This window comes from Carcharodon carcharias, chromosome X, assembly GCF_017639515.1.
Source record: "Carcharodon carcharias isolate sCarCar2 chromosome X, sCarCar2.pri, whole genome shotgun sequence".
Taxonomy (NCBI): domain Eukaryota; kingdom Metazoa; phylum Chordata; class Chondrichthyes; order Lamniformes; family Lamnidae; genus Carcharodon; species Carcharodon carcharias.
In genome coordinates, this window is record NC_054507.1 from 8,522,021 (window position 1) to 8,544,933 (window position 22,913).

Here is a 22,913-nt window from a genome sequence, read left to right on the forward strand (position 1 = left end):
TTGCATTGCTCCTGTAATACAGGGCCTGTAGTGTAATACAAGGCCTGTGGGTGCTATTTGCATTGCTCCTGTAATACAGGGCCTGTAGTGTAATACAAGGCCTGTGGGTGCTATTTGCATTGCTCCTGTAATACAGGACCTGCAGTGTAATACAAGGCCTGTGGGTGCTATTTGCTTTGCTCCTGTAATACAGGACCTGTAGTGTAATACAAGGCCTGTGGGTGCTATTTGCATTGCTCCTGTAATACAGAACCTGTAGTGTAATACAAGGCCTGTGGGTGCTATTTGCATTGCTCCTGTAATGCAGGACCTGAAGGTAATATTCAAAATGCATGTAATACTACATGTTGGTAGTTTTCACATTTTCCTACAATACAGTTTGTTCAGGCAGTTTTCATCCTGATCTTCTAATACAGTATCATTAGACAGTATTCCGAGCTCCTGTAGTACAATACTCTAGGATGGATGCTCCTATAATACACAGACTTCATCTTGGTGTAATACAGTACCTTTAGGCAGTGAATACTGCACTATAGCCTAGTAGCTTCAGACAGTACTCATACTGCTCATTGTTTGTGGGCAGGATTGCCATTGGTCTTGTAATGAAGTATGTTTAGGCAGCATTCACACTGCTCCTCAAAGGTAGTATTCACATTGCTTTAATAACATAGGGCCTGTAGACATTATTTGGAATGGTAGTTATTGCCTATAGGTAATATTCACTATGCAACTGGACAGATAGTGGCAGTACTTTCATTGTAGCTGCGATTATGACGGAACCTCGATTTATATACCGCCTACTGAGATAATTGACCAATGAATCTGCTTTTGGGGGTTTGGGGGGCGTGTGGTGGCTTGTACTGGAGGGGGTGCAGAGGAGATTCACCAGGATGTTGCTTGGGATGAAACATTTAAGTTATGAAGAGAGGTTGGATAGACTTGGGCTGTTTTCATTGGAGCAGAGAAGACTGAGGGGTGACCTGATCGAGGTGTACAAGATTATGAGGGGCATGGACAGGGTGGATAGGGAGCAGCTGTTCCCCTTAGTTGAAGGGTCAGTCACGAGGGGACATAAGTTCAAGGTGAGGGGCAGGAGGCTTAGGGGGGGATGTGAGGAAAAACTTTTTTACCCAGAGGGTGGAGACTGTCTGGAATGCACTGCCTGGGAGGGTGGTGGAGGCGGGTTGCCTCACATCCTTTAAAAAGTACCTGGATGAGCACTTGGCACATCATAACATGCAAGGCTTTGGGGCAAGTGCTGGTAGATGGTAGGTAGGTCAGGTGTTTCTCACGTGTTGGTGCAGACTCAATAGGCCGAAGGGCCTCTTCTGCACTCTGAGATTCTGTGAATCACCTTGGGAAGTTCATTATGTTAAGGGTACTATGTGAATATTTGATGTTGTTGTAATTCAGTCACTTGTAGTCAATGTTAATACTGCTCCTGCTTGTTTGTAGTCAATGTAATGTCACGAATGCTGAACTTTACGAGACAATTATGTTTTCAAGTGCTTTACCATAAGGTAGGACACAACTTCTGAATAAAAGTGGGGGGGAGAGATGGTGGGGTGGAAGGGGGGCAAATTCCTGATAAACACCTCAGTTTGCAGAGCCCATGTGATCTGGTTGACATGGGGAGAGAAACTCAAATAGAAACACACTGAGGTGGGGTGGAAGTTTTAACACCTTTTTCAGTATCTCACAGAAAAAGTATAGCTACATTTGAGACACAGGAACAAAGAAGCTACTGCTTGGAAAAGCAGGGAGAACTGTTTTGTGTTAACGACCAAACAGGATGCTTTTAAGAGTTTGCTTTTTGTTCAAAAGGAAAGGAACAGAAGAGACTGTGTTCTTGAATATACAAGGAACAGGGAGTCGTCAAAGTGTGCCTTGCCGGTGATAATCTTATCTGGCAAAACTTGGGCAGAGAGGAACGATTGTTGAAGGACACTGGATGTTTTAACCTGGTGTGGTGGGGAGAAGTGAACCTCTGCTGGAGAGTTGAGACTGACTTTGGGACAGTTCCTTTCATGCTACTTATCCACCAGAAAGGCGCTGTAAAGTAAAATTGTTGCATAAGACATATCTCGGTTGTGTTAGTTAATGCGAAAGAGCCTTTTCTTTAGTTTCATTTATTAGTTGCCTGTTGATTAATGTTTGAACTATGTTAATTTTAGTTTGTGTTACAGTAAACATCTTAAAAAGCGAAATCTTGTCTACTGTATTGGGGAAATTCATCTCTTTTAAAAAGTTATCCGTCTCTACGGGGATTGTAACAATTAACGCTGCCCCTGTAATAGAGTCCCTTGTAATCAGTATTAATACTGCTCCTATAATAGTCACTTGTAGTCACATTGGTCCTGTAATACAGAAACTTGTACTAAGTATTAATTTAGTTCCTACAATACAAAAGCTTATTGTCAGTATTTACACTGTTCTTGTGATACACTCAGTTGTAGTCAGTATTTGGGTTGCTCCTGTAATAGTTATCGTAGTCAGTATTAATGCTACTCCTATAATACAGTACCTGTAGGCAGTATTCACACTGGTATGGTTTCTCCCCACTGTGTGTCCGTTTGTGTCGTTCCATGTGGTACTTCTGAATAAACCTCATGTCACATTCATCACAGTGGAATGGCTTCTCACCTGTGAAATCAAAGAAAGAATCTTCTAATGCTTGGTTTTTTTTTGCAATGTACAAGAACTTGTGATCTAAAATAGCTTTTAACTTAAGCTGTGAATTTCTGCTCCTAGCTTACTTCTCTTGGAGTGTTTTAATCCATGTAAATGGCTGGGAATGCAGCCCAGCTCTGAAGCAGATAAAATAGTAATTCTTCCCCGCCAAAGTCTCTCCGCCCCTTACTGGACATGCAACCTCTTGCTGGGGTGCCACCCCCAAGGCAGTGTGTGCCTTTCAAAACTTTGTTGGAGCAGCGATTCTTCATGGGTGATCCTGGACTGTGACTGCTGGTAAAATATTCATTTACATGGGCCATTGCAGCAGAGCCCAATGCAATCCTCACCTGAACCTCACATACAGATGCTTTCCAGCAGATCATGGCCAGGAACTTTGGTTGATTTATCCAATTGCTAACCCAGGGCACTGAGGCCAATTGTAGCTCTTAAATGTTGGGCTGGCTGAGATCAGCCAACTGAGCACAGACCAAGCATCAAACTTGGAACCTTCTTGGTCTGTATAGCTGGCTCAGTTATACACTGATGTTACAGACCGTACCATTAAGAGCTCACTAATTAGACATTAAAGAAAGCATCAAAACTCCAGATTCTAGGTATATTACATTGTCTCAGTGAATGTCTTGGCATATCACAATGTCATACTGAGCAGCCAACAATTACAGTGTCACAGTGAATATTTCATGCATATTATCGGGTAACAGTGAGGGTCCCAGCACTTAACAGTGTTACAGTGATGGCCCTGGGATATTAGCATCACATTGAGGGGCTGATACATTAGTGGCGTCAGAGTGAGTTGTCCGGAAGATGTCTGTCAAAGTAAGTGCCCCAGTACCACAGTGATTGGCTTGGTATGGTACAGTTTAAAAGGGAGGTGCCAGTATATTACACTCAGTGGCCTGGTATATTGAACTAACACAGTGAGGAAACCAGTATATTAATGAAACAATGAGGGCCAAGTGCATTTCCATTTCTGAGAACTTAGTAAATTACAGTGACACAGTGAGTTGTCTGACCAATTAGCATCACACCTAGGGGCTGGTATGTTACAATGCCACAATAAGAATCCCTGTAAATTGCAATGTCTGATCCTGTGCATTGTACTGGATGCATCATTGTGACAGTGTATCATATGTCCACAGCAAGGAATTGGTACACTACATTGTCACTGAAGCAGCCCAGTGTATCACTGTCAAAATAAGAATCTGAGCATATCACAGTGGCCTACTGAGATGGTGATATTTTAAGAGTGCCACTTTGATACGGATGGCTATATTACATCGAGTGAAGGTCCTGATATATTAAAGTGTAAAAGGAATAGAGTACAAAAGCAAGGAAGTTAAACCTTCATAAGACACTGCTTAGGCCTCAGCTAGAGTATTGTGCTTAATTCTGGGCACCACACTCCCGGAAGGATATCAAGGCCTCGGAGAGGGTACGGTGATGAGAAACTTAAGCTATGTGGAGAGCTTGGGGTTATTCTCCTTAAGAGGAGAGAAGGTTACAGGGATATTCGCCAGAAGTGTTCAAAATCATGAAGGGTTTGATAGGATAAATAGGGAGAAAATGTTTCCAGTGACAGAAGTGACAGAAACCCGAGGACACAGATTCACAATAGAAGTAGAGGCAACATAAGGAAATATTGGCCCGAATCTTCTGATGCCCAGAGCAGTGAAGTCTGGATTTAAGTCTGTGCTGCACATCTGGACCCTGAGGAAGTCCTGGTGCACAAACATGCGCTGGAATTCCCAGGAAGTTTAACTTCTGATGGGGCAATGTGCACAGCCTGGGACACTATGCAAATGTCTCCAACCCTGAGCTCAGTGTCAGAAACTTGGGGCAGATGCGTGGGGCTTACCTGGAAACTTACCCTAGAAATGTTACACAGTTTAATCTCTGGTCTAATTCAGAGATTAACCAGCGTAACTCAACTGAGCACCGCAACCAACCACTCCCCCAATCACTCCCCAGACCTGACATGACCAACCATTACACGAATAATCCCTCCGACCCAACCCAGCCCGAATCAACCACCATCCCTCCTGAGACCTGACCCAATTACACCACGCAGTGTCATACTGATGCTAAAATTCTTGAGAAGTCAAGTGAGTGCTGTGAGATTCTGCTGTAAAAGTGAGGGATTCTGTTACAGTTCAAAAGTGAGTGGCACATAGGTCCTGTGTATTAGTGTCAATGAATGGGCATAGTGACAGTTGGCGAAATATTGTATGTGACAACTTGCATTGCTATAGCACCTTTAATATAGAAAAATATCCCATGCCATTTACAGCAACATAATCAGACAAAAATAGACACTGAGACAATGGAGGAGATATTAGAAAGAGTGGCTACAAACTTGGTCAAAGAGGCTACATTTTAACTAGAGCCTTAAGGAGGGGATGAATATGAAGAGGCGAAGAGGTCTGGTTGAGCCTGAAATAATGGCCAAGGTGGGGATGGAATCAGTGCGTGGGGAATGGAGTTTGGGGTTGAAGACAATGGCTTCAATATTCCCAAAGCATATTTGGAGAAAACTGCAGCTCATCCAAGACTGGATATCAGATAAGCAAACAAAGAGTAGAGCAGTCAGGAGAGGTGAGGTAAAGCTGGATGTTGTCAGTGTACATGTGGAAGCTGATCCCATGCAAAGGGGTAGCATATAGATGAAAAATTGGAGGGGGCAAAGGTTATATCTTTGGGGGTTCCAGAGGTATCAGCGTGGGGGGAGGAGAGAAGCCAAGTTTCAGTCAAAATCACGACGGCCATGCAATCAAGGTATGGAGTCGGAACCTCAGCTCAGGATTAAACCCAATGCCAAGGTTGCAAACAATCTGGTTCAGCCTCAGGCAGTGGCCAGGGACAGAGATAGGTTTTTGATTTCAGTTCTTCAAATACTGGATGTCAGACAAGCAGAGTGACAAATCAATTGCAGAGGGTCAAGAGAGGTGGTGCTGAGTATCATCGCGTACATATAGAATCTGACGTGATGTTTTCAGATATGCAGATGAAGGGAAACAGAGGACCAGGAATATGTCATTCAGCTCTCAGGTTTCATAGGCTAAATGGCCTATTCCTGTTTAAAAATACTAGAAGCAGCCAACACGGATTTCAGGAAGCAACATCTTGTTTGACAAACTTACAAACGTGCGGTTTATTTACACTGTCACAGTGAGGGTCCCAGAGGGTATGACACTGTCACAGTGAGGGTCCCAGAGGGTATGCCACTGTCACAGTGAAGGTCCTAGGAGGGTATTACACTGTCACAGTGAGGTTCCTGGGGGTATTACACTGTCACAGTGTGGTTCCCGGGGGTGAGGAGGTAGTACATCATCAACATGAGGATCCCGGGGGGGTATTACACAGTCACAGTTAAAGTCCCGGGGGTATTACACTGTCAGAGTGAGGGTCCGAGAGAGTATTACACTGGCGCAGTGAGCGTCCCGGCGGGTAATACACTGTTACAGTGAGGGTCCCAGGGGCATTACACTGTCACAGTGCGGGTCCCGGGGGGTATTACACTGTCACAGTGAGGGTCCCGGGGGGTATTACACTGTCACAGTGATATTCCAGGGGCGGGGGTATTACTCTGTCATAGTGAGGGTCCCAGAGGGTATTACACTGTCACAGTGAGGGTCTGGGAGGGTATTACACTGTCACAGTGAGGGCACCAGAGGGTATTACACTGTCACAATGACGGACCCGGGGGTATTACACTATCACAGTGAGGGTCCTAGGGGTATTACACTGCCACAGTTAGGGCCCCAGAGAATATTACACTGTCACAGTGAGGGTCCTGGCTGGTATTACACTGTCACAGTGACGATCCCCGGGGGGGAGGGGGTAATACATCAACAACGAGAGGATCCCGGGGGGGTATTACACTGTCACAGTTAGGACTTCAGAGAGTATTACACTGTCAGAGTGAGGGTTCCTGGGGGCATTACACTGTCATAGTGAGGGACCTAGGAGGGTATTACACTGTCACAGTGAGGTTCCTGGGGGTATTACACTGTCACAGTGTGGTTCCCGGGGTGAGGAGGTAATACATCATCAACGTGAGGATCCCGGGGGGGGGGCTATTACACTGTCACAGTGAGGGTCCAAGAGAGTATTACACTGGCGTAGTGAGCGTCCGGGGGGGTAATACACTGTTACAGTGAGGGTCCGAGGGGCATTACACTGTCACGGTGCGAGTCCCGGGGGGTATTACTGTCACAGTGATGGTCCCGGGGCGTATTACACTGTCACAGTGAGAGTCCGGGGGCGGGGGTATTACACTGGCATAGTGAGGGTCACGGGGTATTACACTGTCACAGTGAGGGTCCCGGGTGTATTACACTATCACAGTGAGAGACCCGGGGGGTTTAACAGTGTCACAGTGAGGGTCCCAGGGGTATTACACTGTCAGAGTGAGGGTCCCAGGGTTATTACACTGTCACAGTTACGGCCTCAGGGAGTATTACACTTTCAGAGTGAGGGACCCCGGGGGAATACACTGTCACAGTGAGGGTCCCGGGGGATATTACACTGTTGCAGTGAGGGTCCCGGGGGGTATTACATTGTCACAGTGAGGGTCCCGGGGGATATAACACTGTCACAGTGAGGGTCCCGGGGGATATTACACTGTCACAGTGAGGGTCCCGGGGGATATTACACTGTCACAGTGAGGGTCCCGGGGGATATTACACTGTCACAGTGAGGGTCCCGGGGGGTATTACACTGTCACAGTGAAGGTCCTAGGAGGGTATTACACTGTCACAGTGAGGGTCCAGGGGGGTATTACACTGTCACAGTGAGTGTCCCAGGGGGTATAACACTGTCACAGTGAAAGTCCTAGGAGAGAATTACACTGTCACAGTGAGGATCCCGGGTGGGGTGGTATTACCTGTCACAGTGAGGCTCCTGGGGGTATTACACTGTCGCAGTGAGGGTCCCGGGGGTATTACACTTTCACAGTGAGGGTCCCCGGGGCATTACACTGTCACAGTGAGGGTCCCAGGAGTATTACACTGTCACAGTGAGGGTCCCAGGGGTATTACACCGTCACAGTGAGAGTCCCAGGGGGTATGACACTGTCACAGTGAGGGTCCCAGGGTTATTACACTTTCACAGTGAGGGTCCCGGGGGTATTACACTTTCATTGTGAGTGTCCTGGGGGGCGGGGGGGGGGGGGAGTATTACAGTGTCACGAGGGTCCTGCGGGGGAGGGGGTAATAAATCATCACCGTGAGGATCCCGGGGGAATATTACACGGTCAGAGTGAGGGCCCCGGGGGGTATTACACTGTCACAGTGACGGTCCCGGGGGGTATTACACTGTCACAGTGACGGTCCCGGGGTGTATGACACTGTCACAGTGAGGATCCCGGGGGGGGTATTACACTGTCACGGTGAGGGTCCCAGAGAGTAGTACACTGGCACAGTGAGGGTCTCGGGGGGGGTATTACACTATCACGGTGAGGGTCCCGGAGGTTATTACAGTGTAACAGTGAGGGTCCCAGTGGTATTACACTGTCACAGTGAGGGTCCTGGGGGTATTACACTGTCACAGTGAGGGTCCCAGAGGGTATTATACTGTCACAGTGAGGGTCCCGGGGGTATTACACTGTCACAGTGAAGATCCCGGGGGCATTACACTGTCACAGTGAGGGTCCTAGGAGGGTATTATACTGTCACAGTGAGGTTCCTGGGGGTATTACACTGTCACAGTGTGGTTCCCGGGGGTGAGGAGGTAATACATCATCGTGAGGATCCCGGGGGGGTATCACACAGTCACAGTTAAAGTCCCGGGGGTATTACACTGTCAGAGTGAGGGTCCAAGAGAGTATTACACTGGCGCAGTGAGCGTCCTGGGGGGTAATACACTGTTACAGTGAGGGTCCCAGGGGCATTACACTGTCACAGTGCGGGTCCTGGGGGGTATTATACTGTCACAGTGAGGGTCCCGGGGGGTATTACACTGTCACAGTGATATTCCAGGGGCGGGGGTATTACTCTGTCACAGTGAGGGTCCTGGGGGTGTATGACACTGTCATAGTGAGGGTCCCAGAGGGTATTACACTGTCACAGTGAGGGTCTGGGAGGGTATTACACTGTCACAGTGAGGGCACCAGAGGGTATTACACTGTCACAATGACGGACGCCGGGGGTATTACACTATCACAGTGAGGGTCCTAGGGGATTACACTGCCACAGTTAGGGCCCCAGAGAATATTACACTGTCACAGCGAGGGTCCTGGCTGGTATTACACTGTCACAGTGACGATCCCCCGGGGGGGGGGGGGGGGGGGTAATACATCAACAACGAGAGGATCCCGGGGGGGTATTACACTGTCACAGTTAGGGCCTCAGAGAGTATTACACTGTCAGCGTGAGGGTTCCTGGGGGCATTACACTGTCATAGTGAGGGTCCTAGGAGGGTATTACACTGTCACAGTGAGGTTCCTGGGGGTATTACACTGTCACAGTGTGGTTCCCGGGGTGAGGAGGTAATACATCATCAGCGTGAGGATCCCGGGGGGGGTATTACACTGTCACAGTTAAAATCCCAGGGGTATTACACTGTCACAGTGAGGGTCCCGGGGGGTATTACTGTCACAGTGAGGGTCCCGGGGCGTATTACACTGTCACAGTGAGAGTCCGGGGGCGGGGGTATTACACTGGCATAGTGAGGGTCACAGGGGTATTACACTGTCACAGTGAGGGTCCCGGGTGTATTACACTATCACAGTGAGAGACCCGGGGGGTATGACAGTGTCACAGTGAGGGTCCCAGGGGTATTACACTGTCAGAGTGAGGGTCCCAGGGTTATTACACTGTCACAGTTACGGCCTCAGGGAGTATTACACTTTCAGAGTGAGGGACCCCAGGGGAATATACTGTCACAGTGCGGGTCCCGGGGGTATTACACTGTCACAGTGAGGGTCCCGGGGGTATTACACTGTCACAGTGAGGGTCCCGGGGTATTACACTATCACAGTGAGGGTCCCAGAGGATATTACACTGAAACAGTGAGGGTCCCGGGGTATTACACTATCACAGTGAGGGTCCCGGGGGGTATTACACTGTCACAGTGAGATTCCGGGTACGGGGGTATTACACTGTCACAGTGAGGGTCCCAGGGGGTATTACATTGTCACACTGAGGGTCCTAGGAGGGTATTACACTTTTACAGTGAGCGTCCGAGGGGTATTACACTGTCACAGTGAGGGTCCCGGGGGGTATTACACTGTCACAGTTCGGGTCCTAGGAGGGTATTACACTGTCACAGTGAGCGTCCTAGGGGTATTACACTGTCACAGTTAGGGCATGAGAGAGTATTACACTGTCAGAATGAGGTTCCTGGGGGAATTACACTGGCACAGTGAGGGTCCCGGGGGATAATACACTGTTACAGTGAGTGTGTCGGGGGCATTACACTGTCATGGTGCGGGTCACAGGGGGATTACACAGTCATAGTGAGGGTCCTGGGGGTATTACACTGTCACAGTGAGGGTCCCAGGGTTATTACACTGTCACAGTGAGGGTCCCAGGGGTATTACACTGTCACAGTGAGGGTCCCAGGGGTATTACACTGTCACAGTGAGGGTCCCGGGGGTATTACACTGTCTCAGTGAGGGTCCCGGGGGTATTACACTGTCACAGTGAGGGTCCCGGGGTATTACACTGTCACAGTGAGGGTCCCAGAGGATATTACACTGGCACAGTGAGGGTCCCAGAGGGTATTACACTGAAACAGTGAGGGTCCCGGGGGCATTACACTATCACAGTGAGGGTCCTGGGGGCTATTACACTGTCACAGTGAGGGTCCCAGGGGGTATTACATTGTCACACTGAGGGTCCTAGGAGGGTATTACACTTTTACAGTGAGCGTCCGAGGGGTATTACACTGTCACAGTGAGGGTCCCGGGGGGTATTACACTGTCACAGTTCGGGTCCTAGGAGGGTATTACACTGTCACAGTGAGCGTCCTAGGGGTATTACACTGTCACAGTTAGGGCATGAGAGAGTATTACACTGTCAGAATGAGGTTCCTGGGGGAATTACACTGGCACAGTGAGGGTCCCGGGGGATAATACACTGTTACAGTGAGTGTGTCGGGGGCATTACACTGTCATGGTGCGGGTCACAGGGGGATTACACAGTCATAGTGAGGGTCCTGGGGGTATTACACTGTCACAGTGAGGGTCCCAGGGTTATTACACTGTCACAGTGAGGGTCCCAGGGGTATTACACTGTCACAGTGAGGGTCCCAGGGGTATTACACTGTCACAGTGAGGGTCCCGGGGGTATTACACTGTCTCAGTGAGGGTCCCGGGGGTATTACACTGTCACAGTGAGGGTCCCGGGGTATTACACTGTCACAGTGAGGGTCCCAGAGGATATTACACTGGCACAGTGAGGGTCCCAGAGGGTATTACACTGAAACAGTGAGGGTCCCGGGGGCATTACACTATCACAGTGAGGGTCCTGGGGGCTATTACACTGTCACAGTGAGGGTCCCAGGGGGTATTACATTGTCACACTGAGGGTCCTAGGAGGGTATTACACTTTTACAGTGAGCGTCCGAGGGGTATTACACTGTCACAGTGAGGGTCCCGGGGGGTATTACACTGTCACAGTTCGGGTCCTAGGAGGGTATTACACTGTCACAGTGAGCGTCCTAGGGGTATTACACTGTCACAGTTAGGGCATGAGAGAGTATTACACTGTCAGAATGAGGTTCCTGGGGGAATTACACTGGCACAGTGAGGGTCCCGGGGGATAATACACTGTTACAGTGAGTGTGTCGGGGGCATTACACTGTCATGGTGCGGGTCACAGGGGGATTACACAGTCATAGTGAGGGTCCTGGGGGTATTACACTGTCACAGTGAGGGTCCCAGGGTTATTACACTGTCACAGTGAGGGTCCCAGGGGTATTACACTGTCACAGTGAGGGTCCCAGGGGTATTACACTGTCACAGTGAGGGTCCCGGGGGTATTACACTGTCTCAGTGAGGGTCCGGGGGGTATTACACTGTCACAGTGAGGGTCCCGGGGTATTACACTGTCACAGTGAGGGTCCCAGAGGATATTACACTGGCACAGTGAGGGTCCCAGAGGGTATTACACTGAAACAGTGAGGGTCCCGGGGGCATTACACTATCACAGTGAGGGTCCTGGGGGCTATTACACTGTCACAGTGAGGGTCTCAGGGGGTATTACACTGTCACACTGAGGGTCCTAGGAGGGTATTACACTTTCACAGTGAGCGTCCGAGGGGTATTACACTATCACAGTGAGGGTCCCGGGGGGTATTACACTGTCACAGTTCGGGTCCTAGGAGGGTATTACACTGTCACAGTGAGCGTCCTAGGGGTATTACACTGTCACAGTTAGGGCATGAGAGAGTATTACACTGTCAGAATGAGGTTCCCGGGGGAATTACACTGGCACAGTGAGGGTCCCGGGGGATAATACACTGTTACAGTGAGTGTGTCGGGGGCATTACACTGTCATGGTGTGGGTCACAGGGGGATTACACAGTCATAGTGAGGGTCCCAGGGGTATTACACTGTCACAGTGAGGGTCCCAGGGGTATTACACTGTCACAGTGAGGGTCCCAGGGGTATTACATTGTCACAGTGAGGGCCTCAGAGACTATTACACTGTAAGAGTGAGGGACCCGGGGGCATTACACCGGCACAGTCCGGGCCCCAGGGGTATTACACTGTCACAGTGAATGTCCCGGGGTTATTACACTGTCACATTGAGCGTCCCGGGGGTTATTACACTGTCACAGTGAGGGTCCCGGGGGGTATTACACTGTCACAGTGAGGGTCCCGGGGGGTATTACACTGTCACAGTGAGGGTCCCGGGGGGTATTACACTGTCACAGTGAGGTTCCCAGGGGTATTACACTGTCACAGTGAGGGTTCCGGGGGTATTACACTGTCACAGTGAGGGTCCCAGGGGTATTACACTGTCACAGTGAGGGCCTCAGAGACTATTACACTGTAAGAGTGAGGGACCCGGGGGCATTACACTGGCACAGTCCGGGCCCCAGGGGTATTACAATGTCACAGTGAATGTCCCGGGGTTATTACACTGTCACATTGAGCGTCCCGGGGGGTATTACACTGTCACAGTGAGGGTCCCGGAGGGTATTACACTGTCACATTGAGGGTCCCGGGGGGTATTACACTGTCACACTGAGAGTCCCGGGGTTATTACACTATCAGAGTTAGGATTCAAGAGAGTCTTACACTGTCACAGTGAGGGTCCTGGGGGGTATTACAGTATCACAGTGAGAGTCTGGGGGGCATTACACTGTCACAGTGAGAGTCCGGGGGCGGGGGTATTACACTGTCACAGTGAGGGTCCCAAAGGGTATTACACTGTCACAGTGAGTGTCCCAGGGGTATTACACTGTCACAGTGAGGGCCCCAGGGGTATTACACTGTCACAGTGAGAGTCCCAGGGGGTATGACACTGTCACTGTGAGGGTCCTAGGAGGGTATTACACTTTCACAGTGAGGGTCCCAGGGGTATTACACTGTCACAGTGAGGGTCCCAGGGGTATTACACTGTCACAGCGAGTGTCCCAGTGGTATTACACTGTCACAGTGAGGGTCCCGGGGGGTAATACACTATCACAGTGAGGGTCCCGGGGGGTATTTCACTGTCACAGTGCGGGTCCGGGGGGGGTATTACACTGTCACAGTGAATGTCCCGGGGGGGTATTACACTGTCACAGTGAGGGTCCTGGGGGGTATTACACTGTCGCAGTTAGGATCCCGGGTGGGGGGTATTACCCTGTCATAGTGAGGGTCCCAGAGGTATTACACCCCCGGGAACCTCACTGTGACAGTGTAATACCTCTGGGACCCTCACTATGACAGGGTAATACCCCCCACCCGGGATCCTAACTGCGACAGTGTAATACCCCCCAGGACCCTCACTGTGACAGTGTAATACACCCCCGGGAACCTCACTGTGACAGTGTATTACACTGTCACAGTGAGGGTCCCGGAGGTACTACACTGTCACAGTGACAGTCCCGGGGGGGTATTACACTATCACAGTGAGGGTCCCGGAGGTATTACACTGTCACAGTGAGGGTCCAGGGGGTATTACACTATCACAGTGAGGGTTCCGGGGGTATTACACTGTCACAGTGAGGGTCCCGGGGGTATTACACTGTCACAGTGAGGGTCCCGGGGGTATTACACTGCCACAGTGAGGGTCCCAGAGGGTATTACACTGTCACAGTGAGGTTCCCGGGGGTATTACACTGTCACAGTGAGGGTCCCGGAGGTATTACACTGTCACAGTGAGGGGCCCGGGGGGGGGGGGGGGGTATTACACTATCACAGTGGGGGTCCCGGAGGTATTACACTGTCACAGTGAGGGTCCCGGGGGTATTACACTATCACAGTGAGAGTCCCGGGGGTATTACACTGTCACAGTGAGGGTCCCGGGGGTATTACACTGTCACAGTGAGGGTCCCGGGGGTATTACACTGCCACAGTGAGGGTCCCAGAGGGTATTACACTGCCACAGTGAGGGTCCCAGAGGGTATTACACTGTCACAGTGAGGGTCCCGGGGGTATTACACTGTCACAGTGAGGGTCCCGGGGGTATTACACTGTCACAGTGAGGGTCCCGGGGGTATTACACTGCCACAGTGAGGGTCCCAGAGGGTATTACACTGTCACAGTGAGGGTCCCGGAGGTATTACACTGTCACAGTGAGGGTCCCGGGGGGGTATTACACTATCACAGTGAGGGTCCCGGAGGTATTACACTGTCACAGTGAGGGTCCCGGGGGTATTACACTATCACAGTGAGGGTCCCGGGGGTATTACACTGTCACAGTGAGGGTCCCGGGGGTATTACACTGTCACAGTGAGGGTCCCGGGGGTATTACACTGCCACAGTGAGGGTCCCAGAGGGTATTACACTGTCACAGTGAGGGTCCCGGGGGTATTACACTGTCACAGTGAGGGTCCCGGGGGTATTGCACAGTCACAGTGACAGTCCAGGGGTTGGTGGTGCGGGGGGGGGGGGGGGGATAATATGCTGTCACAGTATGTGTCATAGGGGTTTTTATACTGTCACAGTGAGTGTTGTGGGGCTATTACACTGTCACGTATATTATGGTTAATAGATACTGTTCGTATTCAATAGCCTTCGTTTTAAGATGTCATATTTGGAAATGGGCAACAGAACAGTTTGTGGTTAGGATAGGAAACTAAAGAGACAGTATCCCTCTTTCTTCGCTTACCCAGGCTGCAAATTAAAACTCTGTAAGTGGTATCTCTTCAGCAATCACATTTAGTAAGCTGTATGCCATTTTCAGTAATAATGAACTTTGACAGAATATCTAGAGATATGCCTGGTGTCTGTGACAAAAATAATGTAAAGTTATCAAAGCCTTTGATGGTTACAAGAACAATTCTGCACCAAAATCAAAATGCAAGATGTTTTGATTTTTTTTTGATATGTTCAATGAATATCAAGATTTTTAGTCCACTACATTTCCCCAAATCCATGTCAGAATACACCTGTGCAGAAAATACACTTTGTGAATATTGTGAGACAGAGAAGAGGCGCATGTTTGAAAGGTGAATGCGCCTTCATTGCTCGAAGGGTTCCAAATAACCTGGTATTTTGCAAGAACTGAGATCTGAAGAGAGAACAACTGAGACCTTGTTTAAAATCTGCTGCAGATTGGCCAACCAAGATATGCCGCTTCTCCTTGCACCTTGTGTTCACGAACAAGGAGCAGATAACACAAATACTGCGTACAGTTTTGAATGCTTTAACACTTATGCTTCCGTTTTTTTTTAGGTCAACAAAAGGGATAATGTCTCTTTAAGGAGTTTCACAGACTATGTTTATCTCGTGTCACCAGCACAAGCTCCTGGTATTTCACTTACCAGTGTGTATCTTCTCATGTCTCTGCAGTAGGTACTTCTGGATAAATCGCATGCTACATTGGCTGCACTGATATGGCTTTTCACCTAAAAGCAAAACAAAATCCAAATTTCTCCTCAGCTCACTCAGGATGTAAATGACTAAAATTATTCTTCTCGACCTAGCAATCTAGGATACTTGGCTCAGAACTGTGAACGTTGGATTTGTTTCAAAGGTGTCCTGCAAGCGACCCGAGATACTTTCTTACCATGAAGCTCCTGAGCTGAACGTAGCTCAACTGTCTTCTTTAAACAAAATAAGGCAAATAGAGACAGTATCCCTTTTTGTTGCTCTGATAAAGCTTGTCTTTACAAACATTACTAGAAATAATTCACACACATCCCCTCCCCAGCTGTGAAGGATGTCGACGGAAAGGCCATTGAAATCATTCTAAACTATGTCAAATGTAAGCAATGGATGACAGCAAAACTAAGGATGAATCATTCATATTTAGTGGCCTCCAATTCTCTTACATCATCTAGTTCTCTACAATGGGTAATACAGGTCAAATTCCTGCTTTACAGTTCAAGACACTCTTGCTCATATAGGAAGCAAATCTGAGGTGTAATAATATATGATCTGCTGGCACCTATGGATGACGAGAGTAAGTGCTTTTGTTTGATGTTGTCATAAAGCTGACTTTGAGAATGTTGTTGACAACGGTGTTGTATTTAAGCAATGCCATTTCTCTGTGTGCAGTGTTTAAACAAATCTTCAGAAACTATTGGTGGCTCAGTGCTTGATGTACTACTGAATGTGGAATTGAGCCATGTAACCAAAGATGGTACCAAAGTTATTCGATAGTTTGTGTTGAGTTTAGCTGACCTCACCCACAGCAGCATCTGCAGTGCCACAACTGGTTCCAGCACCATTCCATTATGGGAAAGAAGGGTGAGAGAAATAATTGGAATGATCAAGCAGGGTTCCCATTTCTAATCACAACCCAGTGAAGTGTGAATATGTAGACATTGGGTGAAGGCAGGATCAAGCTCAGTTGTGATAGCTTCCAGGGTTGAATTGCCAATCCATTCTCACTGTTGAGACTCACAGATGAAGGGGAACCATTTGAACAAGGTACTGGAGAGCAGACTTTGCTGCTGGAGCTGTATTCCAGCACAAGTCAGCAATCTTTGGGAAGTGTGGGGAGAAAATTAAACTACAAAACCCAGGGTCTTTAAACGTACCAATTAACTAGCAGATTCCGGCTGTGCCAGTTCAATCCAGATGACAGACTGCATAACCTAAGGTTAAAGTGTTTAGGCTTTGCTCTAACAATTGTAGCCTTAGAGACTGTTTGCTGACAAATAAAAATGTGCCTAATTTGTCAGCTCACCCCCCACCTCTCCAGTATTGTCCTTTTCAAACCAGGTCTGATTTTATTTAAGAACAGAGACAAAATGTTCACTTGGGTTAGAAAAAGGAAAAGAAAATGGATTAAGAACTGGCTAAGATTGAGAGAACTGTTCCAGTGGTTGTATTCAGTGCCCTTGTGATTGCTTGCCCTCTCCCAACCCTCCCACTCGCCGCACCCCCTCCCAACCCTTCCACTCATCGCTTCCCGCCACCCACCCTGTTCTCACTCCATCCCACTTCCCATCCCTTTCGCTCTCTCCCTCTCATCACACCTCCCCTGAGCCCAAGCTCAGAGCGAGGGCTTGGGAGAGGGGCAGCGACAAGCAGGAAGCAAAAAGAGTTCCGGAAAGGGGAGCAGAGAGGGAGGGCTGGAAGAGGGAAGTGGCGAGCGGGTGGGTCAGGAAGAGAGGCGGTGAGAGGGAGGGTCGGAAGAGGGAAGTAGCAAGCAGGAGGTTCGGGAGAGGGAGGTGATGAGCAGGAGGGTTGGGAGAGGGAATTGGCACATGTGCAGTAACTGCGCTAAAACAAAAACAGAGGCAGCTCGATTCAGTGAATTTCTCTGATTTATAAACCGTGCTAAAATGAAAACAAGCTATTCCAACACACTTTAAATGGAGGGTACCTGTACGTTATCATATAATTACAATTGTGCTCAATCAATTAATCAGAGCTAGAGGATAAAGTTATAATTAAATAGCAAGGGATAGTAGCACTAAAACGTTCTGAATTTTTCAGTAAAATCTAAGATTTTTAGATAATAAGAGTTAAGTAAAATATTTTAGTATTGCTGAAAAAAGATGTTGTTGAAGCTTTTCATCTTGCACTCATCAGGACAATTCACAAGAACACCAAATGTAAAGGGAACAACAATTTATCCTGCATGAGAGTGCTGATTGGTTGGCAACTCAACTCGGATTGGTAGAGCTGTTGCCATGGAGAATGCACCAGTTAACTGATGACTGGCACGTGCCAACCAATCAGCACTCTCTTCTCATGCAGGATAAATTGTTCCCTTTACATTTGGTCGTCTTGCGAATTGTCCTGATGAGTGCAAGATGAAAAGCTTTGACAACATTTTTTTTTCAGGAATACTCAAGTTCTGTACTACCAAACGACTATTTGTAAAATATTTTAGTTAACCTCCCTGTAAAATAGTGGCATCAGCAGAAGCAAAGCAGTTGGTGATTGGTGAGTAGCTGATGAGTCTTCATTTATTTGCTAACTTTTATTGTCCATTAGGCTGGGCTACCTGTTCTTCGTCCAATAAAGGGATGTAAATTAAAAATAAGATTTCAAAAATAAGATAAAGAAAATCTTTTTATAAAGCAATAAGCTGAAATGGACATATGAACTGAATATTCAACAGATTTCATTCAACGATTCACTTGATAACCTTCTTTCACCAATTACCTTAATTAACAATTTTAATCCCACAAATATGAAACTCAAATACCTAAATTCACACAAAATTATATTCAAAAACAGTATTTGACAAAAAATAATAATTTTCACAATGAATTGACTTTCATTCACTTTATTTGGCTTGAGTCTAGTTTAATTAGATTTTCAAGTTTTACTGTATAATTTCTATTAATCATTCTCTACATCCTCAGTGTCACTCTCAAAATTGTCAGGATCAAAATTTACAACTGCACCTATTTTGTCAATGTTTGTTAATACTCTGAATATTTCATCATCACTGACAAAGGCAACATCTACAATATTACTCTCTACATTTTCAGTCTCACTGTCTCCATTTTCAATGTTTGTTGAAATATTAAATATTTCCTGCTGGACCATGTTTGAAGTTCTTCCTTCTTGAGACAAAATAAAGAGATTTCTTGGTGATCTTGCTCAGCTATTTAATTTTCTGATGTTTTTCAAGAAGTGTTTTGATTTTGTTGTTTTTTCCATATGAACAACATTCAGTGGGTCTGCTGGCTCACTTAGGGGTGACAATTGCACTTTATCATTTGCACAACACATTTAGGTGGCTCTTTTTTCCACCACAGTATTCACATACCTTTGCTCTAGTGCCAATATCGTACTCTGGGTCTGATTCATAATTATGATGAGGATCACAGATAAAAGTTTCCTTAAAGAGTCTTGATCTCTTAATTGCAGCACTGGTTCTGCTTGCATTTTGTCACTCTCGGTCAACTTCATTCCACCTTGCCCTAGCCTATTCATCTTTCCTTTCTCTAATTGCGGCCTGTCGCTTTCTGGTGCCTTTTTGCTCTCATCTCTTTGTCTTCCCTGTCTGTTGCTTTCCCTTACCAAGCAATAAAGTGTAGTGTCTCAGAGCACAAAACAAATGAAATATGAAAACCAAATTAAGTATGAAAGAAAGTCAGGGATTTATGACGCAAATTCGTCGCATCCTCTCTTGGAATGTATGGTTAAGGCTGATTATAGCATGTCTGAGTTACAATGTCAGCGGAACGCACTGTAGACATGACTGCGGGATCCCCTACAAGGGGGTGGTTTGATGTCAACTCCCCTAAGACATGCTCGTTGGTCCGAGGTATTAGCCCTGGGGGAACGTGCCAACAAACAAATAGACAGACAGATATTTTGGTTAAATAGAGAGAAAGACAAATAGAGCTATGGCAGGGCAGCTTAGAGCCATGGGGCTGCATTTCCCTCCATTTGGGGGGGGGGGGGGGGGCGGAGAGAGAGTTGATGGGCAGGCCAATTAAGCGTGATGCATTCATCTCCCTGAGGCTAAGTGCAGCCTCAGGGAGATCGGCTGTAAATGTCAAAAAGATAAAAATAGAAAAATAAAATTTCCCTAACATGTCCCCTCATGTGACAATGTCACATGAGTTGGGACATGTCCATAATTTTCAAAAAAACTAATAAAATTTTTGAAAAGCTACATGAAAGCTCATCCTGCCAGTTGATGAGGCTTCATGTTTTCTCTATTTGCCGCCGGGGCTCCTGGCCTGCCCACAAACCTTAAGGTTGGACGGGCAGGTCCTTTAATTACATAATTGCCTCTGTCAATGGCCTCAATTGGCCATCGACAGCTGATTGCGCTGTGCCCCCACCTTCCTGAAAATTTAAATGGGGCGCGGTGACATCAGGGGTTCCCCCAATTTCACCGTGCATCATTTTACACGTCAGCGAGCGGGCCCCGCCCCTGCTTGCCGACGGGAAAATCCTGCCCATGGAGTGCGTATCCTGTTTCATGTGGGAACCTCTGGACATTTCTCGTCCCCTGGATAATCATGGGCAGAATTTTATGCTGAATGGGCGGGCGCGTGCCCAACCTGACCTGACGTGAAATCACACGAGACGACACTGGGCGAGCATCCCGTCATCCCGCGATATTTCGGTTGGCAGGCGTGTGCAACAGTCGGAAGTGTGCCCGCCGACAATTAAGAGGGCAATTGAACGCATTAACGGAGCAATTGACTCCAATTTTTCATGGTCTGTCCAACCTTATAGTTGGTGGACGGGTGAATTGGCCAGGTGGACTTTACATTTTTCATGAAACCGCATCCAAGGGCGGGATGAGGTTTTCATTATTAAATAAAATAAAAATAAAAATCTATGGACAGCATTTTTTTATCATCTATATGTTCATGTGCCTGATTGTGATGCTTGGACATTTTGTTTATGATTTTCAAAACTTTATTTCATGGTTTTCGGGTCTGCAGCTCCCTGAGGTAGCTGTCTGCCTTCAAGGAGCTTTCTCTCAGCACTCGCCCACAAAAACGTCATCGGCCACCCTCCTCCTGCCCCCACCCCAGCAGCGCTGAGCATTTCAGCATGCGTTTCACGCTGGCTGGCTGTTAATCAGCTGAAAATTCAAGCCCATGTGTGCACCAAGTGGGAACCCCAGTACACTTCTCATCTCCCGGATAATCATGTGTACAGGAAGTGTGGTCAACTGCAGCAGCTCGAGCTCTGGATTTCAGAGGTTAAGAAGCAGCTGGCATCACCACGGCGCATCAACGAGGCTAAAAACTTTGTGAATAGTATGTTTATAGATGTAGTCACCCTACAGCTTAAGAGTATGCAGGAAGAGAGAGAGATGGGTGTCACAAGCAGTCAAGAAGGACCAGGCAGGTAGTGCACAAGTCCCCTGAGTGCATCACATTTTCCAACCAGTATTCAATTCTGGGGAGTGGTGGTGTAGCAGTACTGTCACTAAGCTAGTAATCTAGAGACCCAGAGTAATGTTCTCAGGACCCGGGTTTGAATCCCACCACGGCGGATGGTGGAATTTGAATACAATATAAAATATAGTGGACTATTTTCCTTGGAGGGGAGGCTTGAAAGAAGTTTTCAAAATCATGATGGGGCTGTACAGAGTAGGTAGGGAGAAACCGTTACCACTCATAAAAAGATAAAGAGTGAGAGGGCACAGATTTAAAGTGATTTGCAAAAGAAGCAAATGTGACATGAGAAAAAGCTTTTTCACACAATGAGTGGTTCGGGTCTGGAATGCACTGCCTGGAAGTGTGGTGGAGGCAGGTTCAATGGAGGCATTCAAGAGGGCATTAGATGATTATTTGAATAGAAACAATGTGCAGGGGTATGGGGAAAAGGCAGGGCAATGTACTAGGTCAAAATGCTCACTTGGAGAGCTGGTGCAGATACGATGGGCTGAATGGCCTCCTTCTGTGCCATTAGGATTCTTTGAGTGCAGCCAGAGCCAAGTCCATAGCACCGTGACTGGCTCAGGTAACAGGGTGGGGGGGGGGGGGCAGGTTAGGAAAAGCAATGGTGATCGTTTTTCTAATTAAGGCCTGTCCAGCGTGAAACGCGTACTGCAGCACTGCCTGAGTGGGGGGGGGGGGGGGGGCAGCGTGAATTTTGTGCATGCGCGCGAGTGCACGCTTGAAAATCTCCCTGAGGCATAGGACTGCCTCAGGAAGATAAACATTCTTCAAAATAAAGAATAAAGATTTCTGAAATGTCATAAAACATGTCCCCTCAAGTGACTCTGTCACATGAGCAGGGACATGTTATAAATTAAATTTAAAAACTTTTATTTCATTTTTATTTGCTGTTGGAAACCTCATCCCGCCCGTGGAAGTTTCCTAAAAAATCCAAAGGCTGCTTGGCCTTTTCGCTTGCCCGCCTACCGTAAGGTTGGACGGGCAGCAAAAGATTTCTTTCCATTACCTTCTTAATGGCCTTAATAGGCCTTTTAATTGTCGGCCGGCGTGCTGCCGACTCCGGTGCGCGCCCACTGACCGAAATACCATGCGAGTGTGAGATGATGCCGGGACATTTGCCCGACGTCATCGTGCGTAATTTTATGCTCGGTCGGGACGAGCCCACCTGACAAGATAAAAATTCTCCCCTATATGTTTCAATCAAGTTGCCTCTTACTCTTCTAAACTCCAGCGGATACAAGCTTTGCTGGTCGACCTTTCTTCATAAGATAACCCACCCATTCCTGGTATTAGTCTAGTAAAGCTTCTCTGAACTGCTTCTAACTCATTTACATCCTTCCTTAAATAAGGAGACCAATACTGTACACAGTACTCCAGATGTGGTCTCACCAGTGCCCTGTATAACTGAAGCATAACCTCCCTACTTTCATATTCAATTCCCCTCACAATAAACAATAATATTCTATTAGCTTCCCTAATTACCTGTTGTACCTGCAGACTAACCTTTTGCAACTCATGCACTAGGACACCCAGATCCCTCTGCATCTCAGAGCTCTGCAATCTCTCACCTTTTAGATAATATGCTTTTTTATTCTTCCTATCAAAATGGACAATTTCACATTTCCTTGTAATTTATTCCATTTGCCAGATCTTTGTCCACTCACTGAACACATCTATATCTTTTTGTAGCTTCCTTATGTCCTCTTCACAACTCACTTTCTTACCTATCTTTGTGTCATCAGCAAATTTAGCAACCACACCTTCGGTTCCTTCATCCAAGT

The 22,913-nt window shown here is 47.5% G+C and overlaps 1 protein-coding gene across 1 annotated transcript in view; it reads right to left on the minus strand.

Moving 5' to 3' along the window:
• The window catches only part of LOC121273272 (zinc finger protein 148-like), a 407,528-nt gene that overhangs the window by 20,119 nt on the left and 364,496 nt on the right, over positions 1–22,913 (minus strand). The window contains exon 5 of the mRNA XM_041180319.1: positions 2,525–2,643. Coding sequence (XP_041036253.1) covers positions 2,525–2,643 — 119 coding nt within the window. The remainder of the gene's footprint in view (positions 1–2,524; positions 2,644–22,913) is intronic.